The following is a 23,035-nucleotide window of genomic DNA, read 5'->3' as shown; positions in this document are numbered from 1 at the left end:
TTAGCACTCTTCATCTTTTTGTATAGATCCTTATTTCCACCTGGTATCATTTTATTTGTTCCTAAAGGACTTAAAAACATTTTTTTAAACTTGTAGTGCAGTCTGTTGTTAAGGAATTTTTTTTTTTAATCTGAGAAGATATTTCACCTTGTTGTTAAAAAATATTTTCACTGTTACAATGACTCTTAACTACCCAGAATTAAGCCAAATTTTACAGGTTGTGGACATAGTCCTCCACAAAATTGACATTACTTTAGACACCCAGCTGCAGGCTTGGAGTTCCCAGGCCACCCATAATTCTGACCAACCAGATATAAATTCAAAGGTTCCCAGTACCTCTTGCCATTCAGTAGAACAACTCACAGAACTCAGGAAAGGACTGTACTTACAAATAGAGTGTTATTGGTAGGGGGGAAAAAAGGATATAAATCAGAACCATCACACAAGAGATTCATAAAATGAGGTCTGGGATGGTCTCACATGTGAAGCTTTCAGTGCCTTCTCCCTATGAAGTCTGGATCCATCACCCTCCCAGAACATTGATATGTAACAATATGCAGACTATTAGCCAGCAAACTTACCAAATTTTGGTGTCCAGAGTGTTTATTGGGGTTTCATGATGTTGGTATGATTGATGGACTCATTGAATATGTGATTGAACTCAGTCTCTAGCTCCCCCTCCATTCCTTGGAAGTCAAATTGATAACAAATGGCTTAACCTCTAACCACATGGTTGGTCTTTCTGGTTTGGCCAGCCACCATCCTGAGTCATTTCATTTGCATAAACTATCAGGCCCCACCATGAATAACAAAGACACTCCTCTCACTTGGGAAATTCCAAGGTTTTAAAGGCTCACTCCCAGGAACTGGGGACAAAAGCCACCAAATTCTTTATTACACGATAGCTGGGCATAGAATTCTAGGTTCCTAGGGTTTGTTTTTCCTTCCATGATTCAAAGATATTGCTCCATTGTATTCCTACATTGATTTTAGTAAGAAATATGCTATAATCCTTATCTTTTTTGTTCCTTTCTATATAACACGTCTTTACCACCCACTACCCAACTGTTTTTAAGATTTTCTTTTTATCATGAGTTTTGAGCAATTTGATTATAATGTGCTTTGGTATAGTTTTCTTCCTCTTTCTCATGCTTAGAGTTCTTGGAAATCCTTGGATTTCACATTTGTATATGTTTGTGCAATTTTTTTTTCATCAAATTTAGGAAAATTTTAGCCATTATTTTTTTTTTTTAATTTTTTTTTCAACGTTTTTTATTTATTTTTGGGACAGAGAGAGACAGAGCATGAACGGGGGAGGGGCAGAGAGAGAGGGAGACACAGAATCGGAAGCAGGCTCCAGGCTCTGGGCCATCAGCCCAGAGCCCGACGCGGGGCTCGAACTCACGGACCGCGAGATCGTGACCTGGCTGAAGTCGGACGCTTAACCGACTGCGCCACCCAGGCGCCCCTAGCCATTATTTTTTCAACTGTGTTTTCTGTATCCTTCACTCTCTTCTTTGAGGATTAGTAGGCTGCTTGAAGTTGTCTCATAGCTTAGTCATACTCTGATAATGATGGTGGTTGATGATGAGGATTTGCAGGATTTATTTTCCTCTTAGTGTTAGTTACTTTTGACATGTGTGTGTGTGTTGAATCCCTAACAATACTGTTAGCACCTGGAAGATTCTTTCTGTCCTACTGTGTAACCAGCACCACAGGTATTCCTTGGAAGGGCAGTCATTGTTTGTAGGATACCCATATTCAGGAATTTCTTGAGGCTTTAGTTGAGTAGTTTGGGGAACAAACAAAGGGCATCTAGCTTTACATTCAAGGATCAAACTGAACGTGTTAATTTTTGAGATGACACTATTTTAAAAGAACAGAGATTTGTTTTTTTGTTTTTTTTGTTTTTTTTTTTTAAAGGCTTCAATAATTCTGAGGAGGCCTGACACTTATTGAGTCCTGGCTAAGGAAGCAACTACTGCAGATCATTTCTCTCACATCCTGGTAGCCCATGGTAGCCAGGAGATAGGAATAGATCATAAGAGATAGTCCTAGACACAGAGCATGGGAATCCCATGAAAATGCCTCTTTCTAATTAGTTTTCCCATAGAGAGTGCCTTTATTTACTTTATAATTGTTTTCTAGATTTATTTTATTTTATTTATTTTTTTAATTTACATCCAATTTAGTTAGCATGTAGTGCAACAGTGATTTCAGGGGTAGATTCCTTAATGCCCCTTACCCATTTAGCCCATCCCTCCTCCTACAACCCCTACAGTAACCCTTTGTTCTCCATATTTAAGAGTCTCTTATGTTTTGTCCCCATCCCTGTTTTTATGTTTTTGCTTTCCTTCCCTTGTATTCATCTGTTCTGTGTCTTAAAATCCTCTTATGAGTGAAGTCATATGATTTTTGTCTTTCTCTAATTTCACTTAGCATAATACCCTCCAGTTCCATCCATGTAGTTGCAAATGGCAAGATTTCATTTTTTTTTGATTGCCAAGTAATACCCCATTGTATATATACATCACATCTTTATCCATTCATCCACCGATGGACATTTGGGCTTTTAACATACTTTGGCTATTGTTGACAGTGCTGCTATAAACATGGGGGTGCATGTCCCCCTTTGAAACAGCATACCTGTATCCCTTGGATAAATATCTAGTAGTGCAATTGCTGGGTTTGTTATGCCCAGAATTCGTGATCCCCAAAGACCACTAGGGAGCCGAGTCTGAAGCATAAGAGCCTTTATTCGAGCTTGCTCGAGCTCAATCCCCTACCTGCACCGAAGCAGCGGTGAGATGCTGGGGAGAGAGAGTTTCAAAAGGACAAAGGTTTTATTGGGGCCTAGGGGCAGTTGACGAGGTAATGGCTGTGGCCTCAGCTGATTGGCTAGGGAAGGGTCCGAGTCCTGTTAGGCAGGTGGGGGGGGGGGGGGGTTACTCAAGGGGAGGAGGTGTGGTCAAGGTGAAGGACACAAAACAAGATGGAGTCGGCCAGCGTAGGCCCGCCCTTTCAGGTTGTAGGGCAGTTCTATTTTTAATTTTTTGAGGAAACTTCATACTGATTTCCAGAGTGGCTGCACCAATTTGCATTCCCACCAGCAGTGCAAAAGAGATCCTCTCTATCCACATCCTCACCAACATCTGTTGTTGCCTGAGTTGTTAATGTTAGCCATTCTGATAGGTGTGAGGTGGAATCTCATTGTGGTTTTGATTTGTATTTCACTGATGATGAGTGATGTTGAGCATTTTTTCATGTGTCGGTTGGCCATCAAATGTCTTCTTTGGAGAAGTGTCTATTCATGTCTTTTGCCCATTTCTTCACTGGATTATTTGTTTTTGGGTGTTGAGTTTGATAAGTTCTTTATAGATTTTAGATACTAACCCTTTATTTGATATGTTGTTTGCAAATATCTTCTCCCATTCTGTTGGTTGCCTTTTAGTTTTGCTGATTGTTTCCTTCATTGTGTAGAAGCTTTTTATTTTGAGGAGGTCCCAGTAGTTCATTTTTACTTTTGTTTCCCTTGCCTCCGGAGATGTGTTGAGTAAGAAGTTGCTGCGGCCAAGATCAAAGAGGTTTTTGCCTTTCTTCTTGAGGATTCTGATGGCTTCCTGTCTTAAAATTAGGTCTTTCATCCATTTTGAGTTTATTTTTGTGTATGGTGTAAGAAAGTGGTCCAGATTCATTTTTCTGCATGTTGCTGTCCAGTTTTCCCAGCACCACGTGCTGAAGAGACTGTCTTTATTCCATTGGATATTCTTCGCTGCTTTATTCCATTGGATATACTTTGCTGAGTAGTCAGCACATAATGGAGTATGGTACTTGGTTTGACATGGCCGTTTGTATAGAGACACATTGACAGCTTCTGCCATCTAGGAGCTTCTGAATACAACCCCCCAGGTGGGAGTTAGACCAGAGAAGTATGGCAGTCTTAGGTCCAAGAACTGTTGTAACTAGTGCAAAGGTAACCATAGTTTTTGTTCAAACCTTCTGTCTGTAGGTTAGCAAGTTACAGGGGACTTGTGAAAACTAATAAGGGAAAATGGAGTTAATTCCTATACTGTGAGGAAGTTGGGCATGCTTTACAGACTTGGCCCTTGTGTTTTTTAAGGAATGTTGCTATCCTAAGTCCTCACCAAAGAACTTAAGTTTCTCTTAAGCATGCATTTTTCTGGGTTAGCCTTGGATGCAGTGTGTGGAGATATATGTGCAAGAGACTTTTAGACCAGGAGTCCTGTTGCCCTTTGAGAAATGTTTGAGCATTTTGCCATGCCATCTGCACCAAATGAGTTCTTTAAGCCTTTGGAAAGTTGGGGTAACTTGACTAAGCAGATTGGAGCCTGAGGTGTTCCTAGGAGGGCAGGAAATTGACAAGTTGCCGCTGGAACTAGAATGGATGCCTGAGAGCCACAGATGGTTACAGGCAACTTGGGAACAAGGAAGAAACCTCTGGACTACCAGACTTTTACAAAGAGAGAATCATTAAACTAATGGTAAGCCTGAAAACACAACTATGTGAGTGCTAATTGCCGATACTAGGGGGAGATTTCTTCTCTAAAGGTTGTCACAGTCCTCAGAAACAGACCTCATATAGGCTTTCTTTTCCTTTTCCCACCCACAGGTAACAGTCCTTTGGATAGTCCCCGGAATTTCTCTCCAAATGCACCTGCTCACTTTTCCTTTGTTCCTGCCCGTAGGTAAGTTGATAGAAAACCTCCTCTGTGACAAACATGTGTGGCATTTGGATGAATGTCAGTTAAATGTTGACTTCTTCCTTTGAGGTACTGCCCTTCAAGTGTGTTACCTGGGCAGTCAGCCATCAAAATTCCTTCCCTGCTTTCCTCACCCACGTCATAATCATCTTGTTCACGTTTTGCTTTCTAAAAAGCCCTAGTAGTTGCATTTAGTTTGAATGGACAAGTAGATATAAGAAGTGTGGATTTATTTTTACAAACCTGAACACAAGTCTCTGGTTTCCTGAGGATATGTTCTGAAACATTATATTCTTGACTGAGAGCTATCCTAGTGTGATCAATGAGAAAATGGCCTCTCCTCTCAGAGGGACCCAAGGTTTTACTCTTACTCCTCTTACTCAGCTAATTCTGAGGAGCTGAAAGGATCTTTCCTGGGGGATAAAGAGATTACAGAGTCTTCACTTATCCTCTCATGAATTTAGAAAGATTTGTTGCATTAAAAGGCCATGCTTATATTCCTTCTGGCATTTCACCCTCTGGAAGTGATACAAACTTAATCCTGGAAGTGGTAGCAATCCTGACAGCCCAGCCCATTGTCAGGGCCTCTTGAGAAGTACTGAGCTGGTTGAGATGAGTTCATCCAAACTACATACCATGGCTCCATATAAAATGGAAAAAGCCTTACTTTTCAAAAATTTCTCTAAAATTCTTTCTTGGCAGAGTTCATGTTCTCTGGTTTTATTTTTTATTTTTAAAAGTATTTTTGGTTAGAATCAGCATTTGGCATTAAGTCCTCCAGAAAAATCATGGCTCCAGATTTGGAACCTTTAGTGGACACAGAATGATATTTGCAGCTTGAGGCCAGAGCAGTTTTTATACTTAGACTCCTTTTTAAAAAGAGATAATAGAAAAAGAGCACATTCTTCGAAACAGCATTAACTCACCATTCAAATGAGGACCCAGAAGAAATCCACCCCTTTCCTCTCCACGATTCTCTAGAGCTGAAAAGGACATGGATAGGTTGGGAAAAATTGGATAGCTGACTTGGGTGCTCCTCCTGACCCAGTTGCCTTATTCAAAACAAATATCTAAGTTTGTCCCGTGGACAGATCTCTCCTACCTTGTGTAACTTAAAATTAGTTACCCAGGCATCTATTTAGGAGCATTTCTGGTATAGTAATATGCTGGATTGATGCATTTGTTTTCCTAGTCCAGTTGGAAAGTGTTTCTTCCCCAGACTTCCTATCTTGTGTGTGAACTGTAGCCTCAGATTACATCTGTGCTGAGACAGCAAGATCTGTGACCAATCTCTTTTAGTGGTATTGAGTCATTTCTCATTCATTCAGTAAATATTTACTGAGCATCCAGTATCCCCAGGCACTATGCTGGGTAACTAGTTATGTAGTGGTAACAAAATAACCATAAAAAACAAACAAAAAAACCCACACCATAGTGCCTACTTGCTTGAAACATAGTAGACTTAATAGAGTCTGTGCACCTGTTGTTCCCTTTGCAAGGAATGCTGTTTTCTCAGATCTTCACTTTGTTAACTCTTTCTTGTCTTTCATTTCTCATCTTAAATGTCAATTTATCAAGGAAGCCTTCACTAACCATGCAATATAAAGGAGCCCGCTCATTTTCCATCATATCATCTAGTTTTATTTTCAAACAAGCACTTTTCAATACCTGATATTTTCTTATGTGCTTGTTTTCTATCTCTTCTCAACCAGAATAAAAGTATCTTTAATAGAGATGCCTTAATATGTTGAAAGCGGTGTCTCCTGGTGTATAGGTACTCACTCAGCTCTTATTGTTTGAATGGGTGATGGGGAAGAATAATGAACAAGCAAACATTTATAAACTGTGATAAGCAACATGAGAGGAAAGAACATGATGCTGCATGAAAGCATAGGAAGGGAATGGGGTTAAAGAATATATACGGGGTGGTCATGTAAGGCCTTTCTGAAGGGGTCTGACTTTCAAGGTAAGACCTGAAGGATAAGAAGGAGCCTGCATGTTGAAAGTGAGAATATGGGTGTAGACCATTTTAGGCAGAAGGAATAACATGTTCCATTGGTGCCCTTGACTCTGCTTCATCATCTGGGCTTTAGGAGTAGGATCAGCTAGGGGATTTCTGGGCCTGGTATTACCACTGAGATCCAAATAGTTCTGTGCTGGGTGGCATAAAGTTTGAGTCATGTGCATGGAACATGGAACTCTGGGCTGTCCCCATAATAGGACATAGTAGGAAAAGCAGCTAGGTTTTGGTAGGGGTGGAGAAGGGGACTTCAACCCTGCAAACAGGGTACTCAGAAATTGTTTTTGCTAGGTTGCTAAGGTCTGACTTGAGCCTTGTAGGACCACATGGGTTTGCAATATCACACAAAACACAGATTTGATGAAATGCTAAGGATAGGTCTATCAATCCTACAGTTTCACTTCAAACTTCCACACATTCCTAAACAAAGTTTGCCCCTGCCAAGCATGACCCAGTGCCAGGGGTCAAACAGATCAATCTCTCTGGTTCCATATGATTCTGATTATAATATATGTCTTTTCACTACAGCCATGGCCACAGAGCAGACAGGTAATAGTGGACTTGATGGGGAGAGGGACTGGGAAACTGCTATGCATGGCCAGACAATATGGTTTTTGATGTTGTGCTTGGTGAGAACTGGTTGTGATGAGTCTTTCTGACTGTGGGTATGAACATTTGGCCTTTCATATCTAGCACAGAGGCCCTAAGGGAACCCCCTGCTGGAACCAAGGCTCAGAGCCCATACACTTAGAGGCAAGAATTGCTGAATAATTCCAAGTTTCTGAGCCTAGGAACAAGTCACCCTCATTCCCACAAATTTCCTCAGTCACCGAATGAGATGACCAGGCAGAGGAGATGGAGGCATCCTGTAGTGGCATTTCTTTCTGACTGTGGTAGCCCTTGCTCTTCAGATTACAGAAAATGGCTGCCCTGCAGTTTGTTTGCGTTTCTATCTAAAGAAGGAAAAACGATCTGTGAAAAAGTCTATTTGACAAGGGTTTGGGAAATTCCTCGCTAAATTAGACTAATACTGTCTTTGGTGAGCTCTGTTTTCCTGGAACTGACTTGCTTTCTTGTGTAGAGCTCTTGGGACCCAACAAAGAGGTCAGAGAGAACATCATGTTAGGCAGCCTCCTGGACATTTCTTTGCCTCAGAGACTAGGTTCCAGCAGAACTAGCTGCCTGGGTGGCATGAAGTTTGAATCAGGTGCATGTGGCATGGAACCCTGGACTGTCCCCTTGCAGAATATAGTAGGAAAAGCTGCTGAGTATTGGTGGGGGTGGAGAGGAATGCTTCAAAAGGGAAAGACCTGGCAAGATTGAGTCCTCTTTTTTCTCCTTTCTCTCCCTGCTTCTCCCCACTCCCCTTAACTGTGAAGTCTGGACTAAATCACCCAAATTCCTGGACCTTAGTGTTTTCTCAAAGATTGAGGGTGTTTAACTTCTAAACGTCTTCCATTGCTAATGTTCTAAGGTTCTGTGGGAGCAGCAAAGAAATTTTCTCCATCTTCAGCCAGACCAGGCTATCCCCCCAGGCTTCATAAGAAAAAAACACTTGTCGAACAGCACATCCCATAGTCCAGGAAAGAATCACTTGTCCATGTAATAAAAGCTTCAAACCAGATACCTGCTTGCTCTTTCTCCTCCACAACAAAGCAGATAAGTGGTTCTCTGTGATGAGAGCTTTGAGGTGCATCCTCTCAAGAGCAGCAGGAAGCCCACTCCAAAATCTTATACACAGTCAAGGTTGTGCCACCTCACTCTTCTTTCATGAGGTTACTGTCACTCTTTACAAACATTCTCAAAGACTGGTTTTATAGGCCCTAATGGATCTTAAGTAACCTTGGACTGTTTGCCAATGATTAATTCATACTCAGACACAGATGGTGATCCACTTCTTCCTTATCAACCCAGTGGCCTGGGAAGACCAAAGAGCCTTTCACATGGAGTCCTCAGAAAAAGGAATAGCTGCATTTCAGTGGCAGTTCTCTCCTTGTGGTGATGCCTTTAGCTGGAGCCCTCTGTCATTGCTTCTCTAAAAGTAAATAGGTTGAGAGTATAAAGATTTTTATTTCAGAACCGCAGTATTATATACCAGATGTTCTTATGCAAAGTCACAGACTTCTTTTTAGTCAGAGATGTTTGTCTTTGCAGTGGAAAACACACAACCATAGGCCCCATGTGGGAGAGAAACATGAAAGCATGTACTAGACCGAGCAGTACTGTGTAGAGACCAAGAAGAGCCTACCAGTGAACCAGCTGCCCAAAAAATGCTAATGGAAAGACAGGCAGGTCCAGGGCTCAGGGTGGGGTCCTGTGGAAACTGCCTAATATTCTTAATCTTACATAGGACTGATGGACGGCGCTGGTCTTTGGCCTCTTTGCCCTCTTCAGGCTATGGAACCAACACTCCTAGCTCTACTGTCTCAGTAAGTAGCCAAATCTGTGCCTCTACCTCCGTTACCCCAAGGAAATACTTCCCTACAGATTATTGCTGCCTGTCCTTAAAGTGTGCTGCAAAGTGATTCTCAGTTTTCCCGCCAAAGCCAAACTCAGGTTGTTCGGGATGAGGCTCAGTGGGGCAGTGGTGGCCCTTAACAGCTATAGCCAAATACATTAAACACCTTTGGAAAGAACTAACCAGCATGCTCTCTGGGCATCAATTTTTCCTAGTTGAGTTAGAGGAGGGCTTGAGGATGGACTTTTGCTTTGCCAGACATGGGGGATCCTAAGCAAGAATCTTCCCCCAACTTATTTCTAGACCTGCAACCAAGAGCAGATAGACCCTCCCATGTACCAAAGGCCTGGTGGACCATCCTTCTCTTCTTTCACCTTTTCCTTTCAAAAAGAAGGGAAGGATGATATTTTATATTGAAGTTTGATATATATCAGCAAAAAAAGCTAAGCCTGTCTCTAAAACTTCTAGTTATACTTCTTTTAGAGAAGGTTTAGCCTAAAACACAACAGATGTCATAATTGCTGCTGTGCACAATTGACGGTAAAATGAGTCTTCCTCATTGAGCAAGTTTTAATTGAAGCCAGGATGACAAGGTTGGCAAACTTTTTCTGTAAAGAGCCAAATAGTAAGTATTATAGGCTTTGCAGGCTGGATTGGGCAGCAGGCTGGATGACCCATTCCCCATGTCTTCTGCCATTCTTCAGGTCTTCCTAGGCAGTTTTGATATTCATGAATACCAAGCAGGTAAAAGGAGTATCATTTCCTCCCTTGACCTAGATATTTCTCATAAATTAATCCAAAGATCTCACTGGTCTTTTAGCAGCAGTTAAGCTTTAGATCTCTGCCTGGTAAATATCCCTTTCCCTATAACCCTTTACTCAGATGATGATTTTTTAACCTAAGGCAAGATAAAGATATATATGACATATACCTGTTCAATAAATTTTAATAGACTCAACCCATGGCTGCAGCTTATTTTATTGGGATACTTTAAAAAACCAATTTTATGTCATCTTAGTGGCAGTTGGGTGAAGATACTTTTTGCAATTTCTATCCAAACTATTTCCAAAAATGTGGCCAAGACAGAGCCCTGTGGAGACCTCCCACTAGCTATTTACAGCTTCATGTGATAGCATTCCATGACAGAAGCCTATGCTGGTAGCTCAAAAAAGTTCTGATTTTTCACTTGGTGTTGAGGCTTACTTGTGGCAACAGTTTCCTCAGTGTGGTGCTGCAGCTTTGACTCTAAATGGATTTAGATATTTGAACCTCAGATTCTTCATCAGTTGGTGAACAGAAACTGAGCCAATGGTGTTAGATCTGCCTGCTCTCTTGTCAGGAAAGGGGGACTTCACCGATTCTGGTGCTGCATAGGGCTGTCACAGCAGTTGCTGCATCTGGTGGGATTCCTGTCGTAGCACGGCTCGCTCCCTCAAAGGTCTGTTATGGTTGGCAGTGGGCCCTTGTCTGGAATCTCAGTCATTGGGCCATGTTTGGAATTCTTAATTGTTTTCAAGTCAGCTCCTAGTATCTTGGCTTCCTCAGGACTAAAGGCTCTGAAGGAGTAGAGAGGGGAATCCTACACAGTGGAGACTAAAAGGAACAAAGCAAAAAAGGCCTGATTTTGGTTACCTTTGGGTTCACATTGACTGGGAAGTCCTCTCTGTTCCTGGACTGCACTTAGACATGCCTATAATGCTGTTTTTTAATGTTTTTCCCTTTAGTCATCATGTTCCTCACAGGAAAAGCTTCACCAGTTGCCCTTCCAGCCTACAGCTGATGAGCTGCACTTTTTGACGAAACATTTCAGCACAGAGAGTGTACCAGATGAGGAGGGACGGCAGTCCCCAGCCATGCGGCCCCGTTCTCGCAGCCTCAGGTAAGGAGTCCTCTCTGCCTGCTACCCCAGGACCAATGGAACTCAGCCAGTTTCCACAGCATAGGAATTGGCAGATGTTCTATAAAGGGCAAGATAGTAAATAATTTAGGCTTTGTAGGCCATACAGTCCCTGTGGCAACTAGTTAACTCTACTGTTGTAGTGCAAAAGCACCCACAGACATTCTGTAAACTTTATTTACAAAAACAGGCAGTGGGCCAGATTTGGTCTGTGGGCCATAGTTTGCCAACCCCTGGCACAGCACCTTGGCACAGCTCAAATGAGTTAAGTCCAGTGACGCTCAAGCATATCTGATGATGCTGTCGAGTGGTCCCTCTCTTTTTCCCTTTGAAAGTAGTTAGCAATAGAGGGCTGCCTGGGTGACTCAGTCAGTTAAGCATCCAACTTCAGCTCAGGTCATGATCTCGTGGTTCATGAATTTGAGCCCCGTGTCAGCCTCTGTGCTGACAGCTCAGAGCCTGGAGCCTGCTTCAGATTCTGTGTCTCCTCATTCTCTGCCCCTCCCCCGTTCATGCTCTTTCTCTCCCTTTCTCAAAAATAGTAAACATTAAAAAAAGTAGTTAGCAGTAGAAATATACTTTAAGCTCCATTCAGTAAGAGGAGAGTAATAGTATGATCTGTTCTGACATTTACCTGGCTGCAGAACCCACCGTCCCAGGGTATATGAACTAGGCCAGCTACAAAAGTTGCTGTTGAAGACACTTGTGGCTGACTTAGGGAAGAAGCCAATTTCAGAAGCAGAATTAAATGCCCATCTGAATCTAACTCATTTCCCTGATTCAGCTGGGCTTATCAAACCAAACAAACCGTAGCAGCTGATTTGTCTGTGAATCCTTAGACTAATTCACTCTTTTCTTTGGCATTAGCTGATAAAATTGCACCATAATTCCAGATTAAGGAAGAGGGTGGAAATTAAAATGGGCATGACTTTAATGACTGAGTTCAGCTTTCCAGAGCCCCTGGGAAATAATAAATTGGTTAATATGTTCGGGGTGGGGACCCAGAGGAGCATGGCCTCCCAGGAAGAATCGCCTCAGGTAATGTTGCTGCTATGAGTATTGGGGAATGGGCCGAACAATACCATAAAGACTGGTTTGAATTCATAGACTGATGAAGATGATCACTGGACTGTAGTGTAGAGGATGAGAAACACAAATGAGTGGTTGTGGAGTGTGGATCCCAGTGCCTTTCTTGGTCTCACTCAGAGGAACACCCAAATCTTGGTGTTCTCCGTAATCCACAGGGTAAAGGGTACATTTTAGGCCATTTGAGATTGAGGGGACCACAGTATCTCAGGGAAATCCCTGCTATATTACTCTTTAAAAAAATTTTTTTTTAACGTTTATTTATTTTTGAGAGACAGAGTGTGAGCAGGGGAGGGGCAGAGAGAGAGGGAGACACAGAGTCTGAAGCAGGCTCCAGGCTCTGAGCTGTCCGCACAGAGCCCATTGCAGTTCTCGAACTCACAAACCCTGAGATCATGACCTGAGTCGAAGTCGGACGCTTAACCAGCTGAGCCACCCAAGTGCCCCATTGCTGTATTACTCTTAAAATACTTGGTAATGTATAATGATACAGCAGGCAGATCATGGCCCCACACCAGGGAGGAAAGGCAAAGAGGAACAGTTCTGAACCTAGCTCAGTTGGGGTCACATGTCAGGGGCACCAAAATGGGCAGGACCCAAATATCCATTTGTGTGGCTCAAACTTTGAAATCCTTTAAGAAGATGTAACCCCACGTGGGTCAAAGGAGAACGTATAGAGGACCCAGGCTTATAACACACTATAAGCTGGATTGGCCTCATTTATCCCCCAGGTCAGAGCCCAAGTTAGCCTCATTGGCTCCAGCATGTTTGGGAAAAGATACAGGTATACACTGTCTTCCTTTGGCTGTTTTGGTGGTGGTTTGATTTGATTTGATTCCTAGAACATGCTGGGGTATACTCAATCTACTGGCCAAAGCAAAGAAGACCCAGAGAGTCCTGTTCTGGGGGAGGTCATCCGAGGAAGACCACAGATAGTCTCAGGAGTAGTCTCCTCCTTTCTAGGCCTTTTCAGGCACTGGCAAAGGTCTTTGTGAAAGCTAGGCTTCTTGTAGGAAGGTAGCCTAGTTCCAGATGGCAGCATTTTGAGCTAAACAAGGTATGCTGGGAGCTTCAGGAAAAAGGAAGACTCTAGAAGTCAGTAGTCATTAAGGTGGGAGTGTGTGGGTGCTGCAGACAGTGGGAGGGAACTCTGCAGACATTGTGGGAGTGGGACTCTGGGAATGGTCATCTTTCTTCTTGATAGTTCCATGGCACTGAAGTAACACAGTTGTTTCTTTCTTATTTAGTCCTGGACGGTCCCCAGTTTCCTTTGACAGTGAAATAATAATGATGAATCATGTGTACAAAGAAAGATTTCCCAAGGTAAGGATTCTGAGGAGGGCTGCCCCTGTGGGAAGACTGAGGGTGAGGGGATGGAATGCTCTCTCCATAGGTAATCAAGAAGAGTAGAAAGGTCCCCGGCAGGAGGAGGATACAAACACAAGGCTTCCAGACTGCTGGAGAAGAGGCAGGCAGCAGAGGACTATGAGTCTGGGGCTCATGCTTGCAGGGCCTATATTTCTTCACTCCCTGGAGAGGTATCTAGAGAGAAATGTTAGAAAGATGTTCTGCTATATGTTAGTGAGGAAGGGAAGAACTGGGGACCCTGTTTCTAACCATGCACATCAGGTCTGTAAGTCAGGGTCCCCATACAATGGAATTAGCTATCAGAGAGCACGTTCCTTTGATGCAGATTTCTTAAGCAGAGCCTCATTACCAGGCCCATAGTGTGCACAGCAGACAGGTGTGCTGGGCTGGCAGGAGGTTGGCCAGAGGGAGCAGGAAAGTGGGAGACAGAGTGTTCAAGCAGGAAAATGCTGAAGGAGGAAGGCAGATTACTCTCCTGGGATAGTGGAGAAGTAGGTTTCACAGCTCTATGGTTTGGCTGGAAACCACCAAGTGTATGGAACGAAGGCCCTTGTTTCCCTTTTTGCACACAGCACGCCTATACATTCTGACCTGGTCTTCTCGTGCCAGGCCCTATTCCTGCAGAACACAGCCAGCTCTGTCTGAGCCAGGGACTGACTCAGCCTTCCTGTCCATGACAGCAAGGAGCATGAAGTCCTCAAGCCTCTATCTTCATCCTCTGTCCAGACTTCCCTGGGTCTGTTCATCTGTGTCTAGGGTCTGGAGTGCACAGTTGGTTTCCTACTCTTTTGAGAGTGTCCTTTTTCTAGACTCCAGTATAGTCTTGTGGACACACATGGGTGGCCTAGGGAAATGATATGAAACCCTGTACTTTCCCTCTTGACATACACAGTGAAGCATAGCAGTTAGGAAGGACACACTTTCTGGAACCAGACTGAATGGGTTCAAATCTGCTTCTACCATTTACTAGCTATATGACCCCGGACAGATTATTTAACTTCTCTGAGCTTGATTTGCCTCATCTGTAATTTGGGATAATAAGAGTATTGATCTCATAGAGAGTTTATGAAAGTTAATGGACATTAAGCTTTTCTAACTGTGCCCAGGACATAATAAGCACTCAGTGTGAGCTATTGTTTCTTTGTTGCCCAGTGCCCTGTGGTCTGTGCTTTCTATGCCTTGGAGCAGGCATTAGAGAGTAAGAGTGAGGAAGATAGGCAGAATGAACAGCTAGGAAATCTTTTTTTTTTTTTTTTTTTATGTTTATTTATTTTTGAGACAGAGAGAGACAGAGTGCAAGTGGGGGAGGGGCAGAGAGAGAGGGAGACACAGAATCTGAAACAGGCTCCAGGCTCTGAGCTGTCAGCACAGAGCCTGATGTGGGGCTCAAACCCACGAACCGTTAGGTCATGACCTGAGCTGAAGTCGGACGCTTAACCGACTGAGCCACCCAGGAGCCCCTAGGAAATCATTTTTTTATGCTTGATCCTTACAAAGAAATTTGGGAGTGTGTAGTATTTAAAATGCATCTCCTCCTGCTTAAATGTTAGGTGTTATATTATCATTTTAACATTGCATATTTGTTTCGTATGGATGTCTCCAAGTCATTTATGTAAAGACGAACTGTTAGAAAAAATATGTTAAGATTCCTTTCCTTCTGTTTCCTCTCTCTCTCCACATACTGTGTGTGTGTGTGTGTGTGTGTGTGTGTGTGTGTGTGTGTGTGTTTGTACTTAGATGTGTGTTTATATACATAGTTCTGGGTAGTTTTTCCATAAGCACTTTTACTACATAACTAATTGGCCATTGGGCAATTTTGTTGTAAAGGATAAGGTCGCAAAAAATAAATGAGGGACATTCATTGAAAAGAACACAATGAAACACAAAAAACAAATCACAAAATTAAAAGGCTATTTGCAAACAAAATACACAAAATATTTGTATACATTCAAAATGTATAGTGTAGATTAATTGCAATACAGCACAAATAACTGATTTTATTTTGTTGATTGTATGTAAGCATTTGTCTTCAAAGTCTTTTGGTCATAGTATTATACATTTTGTTTTTGCTTGTTGATTCATCTCCTTGTTTGGCATCACACTTTTTCTTTTTTGACCAAAATTTCATCCTTCATTAAGAGAAGTATCAGTTTCTCTAAATACTTGGGTACATATTTATAACTGAGTTCTGTATTGTTGTGAAAGCCTTCCACACTGTTTGTTCTTAGCATGTTGTCACATGTCGGTTTATAGATGTTCCAAAGTTCTATGGGAAATGTGGGTTCAAAACTCGGTGCCACTGTATAGACCATTATGAAGGCTAAGGTTTATATGATACAAAATGGGAATACTGCATTTTTGGAGAAATGAAACCAAACTGTCAACCAATTATCTTTTTCAGTTATTTTTTTCATACAGCAAAATTGCCTTACGGCCAATTAATTATACAGTAAAAATGTGGCAAAAATGCTTATGATGCAAATACCAGACACACATATATCCACCTAAACACACACTGGAAATCAGAAATTGCCATCTGGTGGCAAAGGAAAGATTAGGCCACGTCCTAGATTGGCAGCTATGAACTTGTTAACTGGTGTGTATTTATCGTTTGACCTGACTGTGCAGTTAGGTCCCCCAGAGGCTTCTGAGCTAAACTTTTGTTCTGCTCTGTTGAAGGTCTGGGTCCGTGAGGAGTCAGGTTCACACCTTCAGTAAACACTCTCCGAGCATCTGCTTAGTTGAGTTGAGTCCTAAGGTCAAGTAAGAGGATCCTGAAATAAATCAAATTCTCTCTGACTTATAATTCCCAGTCTAGAGAAATGTTTAGAAACTAGCAGTGCCTATACACAAGGAGGTCCAGTGGCAGCATGGAGGAATCAAAGACTTCCCAGAGGAGAGACAGGTGATGTGTGAACTGAGATTAGAGGAGTGATAGGAGTTTGCCAGTCAGGCTTGGCAGGTGAAAAAGCTACATACAGGGAACAGCATGAACAGGCATGAAGCAGCATGCTAAAGGGGGAGAGCAGCAAACACTTCCAGGTCCTCAGAGCAAAAGAGCACATCTTCCAAGAAGTGGGGGGAGATAGGCAAGGTCACGTGAGAGAGGGCCTTGACTGTAATGTTTTGACTTGACCTGACGGTGATCTTTTCATATGTCTAGTTGTCGGGTTCCCCAAATGCAACATCAGGAAACCAGGATCACAGAGCTTGTCCTCAGGTTATTACCAGGTCCTTCAGGCTGAGCTCCCAAGTAAGCTGGAACTAGAAGCGAAATGTCACTTTTCCTGCTTTTATTTGCAGGCCACCGCACAAATGGAAGAGCGTCTTGCAGAATTCATTTCCTCCAACACTCCAGACAGTGTGTTGCCCTTGGCAGATGGAACCTTGAGCTTTATTCATCATCAGGTGATTGAGATGGCCCGAGACTGCCTGGATAAATCTCGGAGTCGTCTCATTACATCACACTACTTCTATGAGCTTCAAGAGAATTTAGAGAAACTTCTGCAAGATGTGAGTGTCCTTGTGCTGGAATTCTGGTAAATTCTCTGTGAGGTAGTGGATTATTAATTCCAAGCTAAGATTAAGGCTAAGATTTTGTTTCCAGTCTTCTCAGCCAGCTTGCCCCCACCTCCTTACTCATGTGCAGAGTCCACCCCCGAGTGTGGTTGCTGATGGACTTTGGTTCCTACTCAGTCCCCTGCATTGCTAAGAGAAGCCTGTGTGGTGTGAGGAGAACTCGGTTCTGTGGGGTTTTTCTTTTTCTGATTCTGATTACTCTGCCTGAGGCTCCAACATTGGTAGTGTTTATAAATACCCAAAACAGATGAACATAAGGGAAACAAAAATAATATAAAAACAGGGAGGGGGACAAAACATAAGAGACTCTTATTTTTTTTTTTTTTTCTTTTTTAAATGTTTATTTTTGAGAGAGACAGAGACAGAATGTGAGTGGGTTAGGGGCAGAGAGAGAGGGAGACACAGAAGCAGAAGCAGGCTCCAGGCTGTCAGCACAGAGCCCGACGCAGGGCTCGAACTTACGAGCCGTGAGATCATGACCTGAGCCGAAGTCGGACGCTCAACCAACTGAGCCACCCAGGCGCCCCAAGAGACTCTTAAATATGGAGAAAAAACAGAGGGTTGCTGGAGGGGTTGTGGGAGGGGGGATGGGCTAAATTGGTAAGGGGCATTAAGGAATCTACTCCTGAAATCATTGTTGCACTATATGCTAACCAATTTGGATGTAAATTAAAAAAAAAAAAGAAAAAAATACTGAAAGCCTAAAAGTGGCCCCAGCGGCTGTGGTGGGTTTTTGTCTAGTAGAAATACTGGTATAAGCAGAGCCTTCAGATTGGTTCTGCTCAGCCAAGGGGAAACAGGCTGGGGCTTGTACTATGGGTTTATGTATTCGCTGACATTCTGTTTACATGGTGAGAACTTTGTTAGTAGGGATTTAGGTATTTAGAGACCCGATCCTCCCCAGTGTGAAAAGTCTTCTCTAGGAGGCTAGAGATAAAATAACCCAGAGATGGTCAAGACCAGAGTGTCCAGTGAGTTCTTAACTACTGCTTCATGCTCCAGAGTTTGCTTTCCTGTTGGCCTCTACAAATAGGTGGTCGGATGCCTACCCACTCAAATGACAGTTGCCCTATACTACACCATTAGTACAGTTTAACGGGAAGGACATGTACCTCTTCATGTACTAGAGTATTTCCTAGTCCAGGCCCCTATTACTTCTAGGCCTATGACCTTGCTCTGGGGTAGTACCAACTGAGCTGAGAACCCAGGGCTAATGATCAAACAGGACTTCAGTGTGTTGGTCTAGAAATTAGGAACAGATGCATAGGGGCACTTGTACCCCAGTGTTTATAGCAGCACTCTCAACAATAGCCAAATTATGGAAAGAGCCTAAATGTCCATCAACTGATGAATGGATAAAGAAATTGTGGTTTATATACACAATGGAATACTACGTGGCAATGAGAAAAAATGAAATATGGCCTTTTGTAGCAACGTGGATGGAACTGGAGAGTGTGATGCTAAGTGAAATAAGCCATACAGAGAAAGACAGATACCATATGTGTTCACTCTTATGTGGATCCTGAGAAACGTAACAGAAACCCATGGGGGAGGGGAAGGGAAAAAAAAAAAAAAAAAAAGAGGTTAGAGTGGGAGAGAGCCAAAGCATAAGAGACTGTTAAAAACTGAGAACAAACTGAGGGTTGATGGGGGGTGGGAGGGAGGGCAGGGTGGGTGATGGGTATTGAGGAGGGCACCTTTTGGGATGAGCACTGGGCGTTGTATGGAAACCAATTTGACAGTAAATTTCATATATTAATAAATAAATAAATAAATAAATAAATAAATAAATAAATAAAAATAATAAAAAAAAAAAAGAAATTAGGAACAGGGAGTTTATTTTTTTTAATTAGGAAACACTTGAATCTAGAGACAGATGATTAAAAATGACCATGATTATTACTGTCAAATATTGGAAGATTTCTCATATATAATAGGTAGCAGATTGTTTTCCATTCTCTAAACGGCCTGTTAACCCAGTGGGCAAGTGTTACAGTGAGAAAAGTTTTGATTTAATAGATGAAAAATTACTTCCTTCTACAAAAAATTTTTTTTTCTTATTTCAAGAATAATACTTAAATTCAGACATTGTAGAAATTTGATTTTAGGCAACTAAATTCTCATGCATATCCCTGGCAGCTCTTTGTTTCTGTTCAAGAATAACTTTCCAACAGTGGATAGGAATCTGGGATTGTGGCATCAGGCAAAGGATCAAGGTAGAGTGACTTCCCAGGTTGTTTGTATATCTACGATTGATCTCCAAAAATGCTAAAGTCAGAGCCTTGCCCAAAACCTTCAGGCGTTTTCCCAAACTCCTGTCCCCCTGGGAGTAGGTTGTTTGGTGCAGCAAGAACACTGAATATGGAGTCAGTGCGTTCATCTGCTCCCTAATTTGCTAGGCCCTGGGAATTCAGAAAAAAGTTTGTTACAGGTTCCAGCTCAAGGAATTTGCTGTTAAGTGGGATTACAGACCCACCAACAAGTAAAAAGAACAGCTGTCATTTATTGAAGTGTACTGTGTGCCAGACACTACACTGAGTACTCTACGTGAATTATCTCACTTTTGTGTGTTATACTAATTGTAAATTGGTGAGCACTAAATATTAGAGGTCAGTTCTGAGCACGGAGGAAGATATGCTGACTCTGCATGGAGAGTTCGGGAAACGTTGAGTCTTGACAAGTAGGTGGAGTTCACTAGGGAAAAATTTTTTGTTATTTTTTTCCTTTTTTTTTTTCTCCTGTGAAAGTTATTGTTTCCACATTAAAAAAATTTTTGAGGGGAACTATTTTCTTTTTTAACCACATAATGGTGGGAGTAGGACACCATCATAAGTCATTAACATGTGAATTTTGAATAAATAAAAGCTACAAGTTATATACAAACATCTTAGGCAATAATATTTACAAACCTGTGTAAACAAAACAGATATAAACAGTAAATGCATCATGAGAGTCATCAAAAGATACACAGGAACAACCACTTAGGGTCAATCTGCCCACCAGCAGCTGGCACCAGCCAGCCCCAGGAATCAGGCCACTCTGAGAGGTGTAAAGGAACTTGGGACATTCCAGGAATTGCAGATAAAGTAGTTTGGCATGACTAGGTGAAGGATGCCTGCAGGGAAAATTAGGAAGGGATGGGCAAAGGCTGAAGTGTCTGTGAGGAGCTTAGGTTTTATCATAAAGGCAGTGGGAAAATTATTAATGGTTGTAATTTGGAAAATGGCATGGTAAAATTTATATTTAAAATAATAAACATAACTGTTATTGTAGAGCACTTAATGCATACTAGATACTGCATTATCTCATTTAATTTATCTAATTTAATCTTCATAGCAACACTGTAGGTAAGGTACTACTATTCTGTAAGTCTACAGGTGAGGAAACCAAAGCTTTAAAGAAGCTAGGTTAGCCCAAGGTAACTCATTTCTTAAAAAAAAAAAAAAAAAAATTTTTTTTAAGTTTATTTATTTTTGACAGAGAGAGGGAGCGTGAGCTAGGGAGGTGCAGAGAGAGAGGGAGACACAGAATCTGAAGCAGGCTGCAGTCTCCAAGCTGTCAGCACAGAGCCTGACGTGGGGCTTGAACTTAACCGTGAGATCATGACCTGGGCCAGTCAGACACTTAACCGACTGAGCCACCCAGGCGCCCCAAAGGTAACTCATTTCTTAAGTAACAGAGCTAGAACCCAAACCCAGGTTTGTCTTATTCCAGAGCCTAAGATCATATTTTCAAACATTTAATCAACAAACATTGGCATCTGCTCTGTAAGAGGCACTATGCTAGTCTTAGCATGTAAAGGAAGAACAAAAGACATAGTGTCTCTGTTCATAAGGCTCTACAGTGTAGACGTAGAAACAGACGACTAATTGTAAAACAACATGTGGGGGGCACCTGGGTAGCTCAGTCAGTTGAATGTCTGACACTCAGGTCATGATCCCCAGGATCATGGGATTGAACCCCAAGTCAGGCTCCATGCATGGATTTAAAATTCTCTCTCTCTCTCCCTCTCTCCTTCCCTCTTTCCCTCTCTCTGTGCCCATCTCCCTCTCTCTCCTGCTCTCTCTCTAAAATAAAAAACAAAAAACATGTGGTACCATGGCATGTAAGCAAACAAAACATAGAAGAGGGAGCAGTTAGTTCCTGTTCTTATGTGTTTGGGTGGGGTGGGAGGTACAGGCAGAGGATCTCAGCGAGGGTTCACAAAGTGGCTATTTGGGTTAAGTCTTAAAAGAATAAACAAGATTTCACGTAGTGCCCAGCCTCTCTCTTCATTTCATAACCAGTTTTTTTTTGTAATGGTCTTTATTTGCTAGTTTTCTTTACTAACAACCCATTCAGTCTAACAACCTGCTCAGTCTTCTGCCTTCTACTTTCTCTTCCCACCATCCCACAACACTGTTTCAGGCTAAAGTCAACAAGCAACCAGCTTGCCACCAAGCAACCAGTTGCCGAAGAGATCCTATGGCCTCTTTCCGTCCTCATCCTTCTTCACAACTCTGCAGAGCTCTACAGTGTGAATCTGTCTCCTGGACTTTTCCCCCACTTGGGGTCATGGCACTGTTCTCTCCAGTCTTGCAGTCTTGCTGCCCTTTCACAAATTCCTTTTTTGCCCATCTCTTAAATGCTTTTCATTTGGCTTTGGGGGCGCCTGACTGGCTCAGTCGAAAGAGCATGTAACTCTTGATCTTGGGGTCATGAGTTCAAGCCCCATGTTGGGTGTAGAGATTATTGGGGGGGGAAAAAACCTTAAAAAATACATAAAATAAAAGTATTAAATGTTGATGTTCCACAGGGTACGGCCCTGAGTGTTGGTCTCCTCTTCCTCCTTTCTTCACACGCTCTCTGACAGCCTCATCTTCCGTGCCTTCTATTGTCGCCCATGTGTTGAGGACAGCCACCTGGCTGCTTCTCTCCCTGTTCTCTTTAGCCCCTGGGCAGTATTGGAGCTCCAGTCCACTGTTTATTGGTTCCACTCCTCCACTTCGACTTCCAGATTGGTTAGTATTTTTTGGTTGTAAGTAATAGAAAGCTAACTCAAAGTAGTTTAAGCAGGAAGGAGAAACTAATTATAAAGATGAAAAGGGTGGGTTTTAGAGAATTAAAGACAGGAATGCAACCTGGTCTTAAGGGACCAAAACTAGAAACCAGAAACTGTGGGAAGCTCAGGAAGTGGTGATTCCCCTTCCTGCCATTTTTCTCTGTGCTGCTTTTCCTAGGTCTCTTTGGTAGATGTGGCCATCCCTTTTCATCCAACAGTAGATTATACTCTTCTAGCACACTGATAAATAACAGTTGTCTTTCCGTCCATTTTTAAATTCCTAGGAGAGTAATCCACACTTGTCAGCTGTTGGAGGTGGGATGGAAGGTTCAGCCACATGATACAATTGTAGCTACTAGAAGTCAGAGCAGTTTCCATAAAAAAGATAAAGGCTCCTGGGCTGAGTAAATACCCAATAGAGTATCTAATCTAGGTATCTCAAACTCTGCAAATCCAAAATGGAGCTTCTCCACCTTCCCTTACTTGAACTACTTGTTATATTTCCTATTTTATTTATGGATTCACTGAACTTTCCCTAAAACTGTAGTTGCAGTTCCCTTCTCTTCTTGCTTCGTCCAACCCTCCGCTGTACTCCAGTCATCTACCTCTGAAATGGCCCCAGACTGTGTTTCCTTGATTTATGCCTTTTTTATGCACATTATTACAGCAGTCCATTAATGGGTTTTTCTGCTTTTAGGCTTGTGCTCTTTAGTGCACCATCCACACTACAGCCAGAGCCATCTTTCTAAAATACTGTCTGGTCGCATCACTCCTGCTTTGAAGGCTTTCTATTCCTGACCTTCTGCCTGGGGTGGGGAGTGAACAATGAAACTCCCCTGAGGGTTGTCTCTTGAGCCAGGGTCTC

The 23,035-nt window shown here is 42.4% G+C and overlaps 1 protein-coding gene across 7 annotated transcripts in view; it reads left to right on the top strand.

Moving 5' to 3' along the window:
• The window catches only part of MAST2 (microtubule associated serine/threonine kinase 2), a 236,326-nt gene that overhangs the window by 197,488 nt on the left and 15,803 nt on the right, over positions 1–23,035 (top strand). For 4 of the 7 annotated variants that reach the window (XM_058717552.1, XM_058717554.1, XM_058717557.1 and 1 more), the window contains 6 exons: positions 4,631–4,706; positions 7,270–7,290; positions 9,092–9,170; positions 10,924–11,078; positions 13,430–13,505; positions 16,854–17,063. In XM_058717552.1, the coding sequence (XP_058573535.1) occupies positions 4,631–4,706; positions 7,270–7,290; positions 9,092–9,170; positions 10,924–11,078; positions 13,430–13,505; positions 16,854–17,063 (617 nt within the window). The remainder of the gene's footprint in view (positions 1–4,630; positions 4,707–7,269; positions 7,291–9,091; positions 9,171–10,923; positions 11,079–13,429; positions 13,506–16,853; positions 17,064–23,035) is intronic. The other 3 variants (XM_058717551.1, XM_058717555.1, XM_058717553.1) reach the window with 1 other exon arrangement.

The sequence above is a fragment of the Neofelis nebulosa genome, chromosome 2, assembly GCF_028018385.1.
Source record: "Neofelis nebulosa isolate mNeoNeb1 chromosome 2, mNeoNeb1.pri, whole genome shotgun sequence".
In the NCBI taxonomy this organism is placed as follows: Eukaryota; Metazoa; Chordata; class Mammalia; order Carnivora; family Felidae; genus Neofelis; species Neofelis nebulosa.
This window is presented reverse-complemented; position numbering and strand designations above follow the sequence as displayed.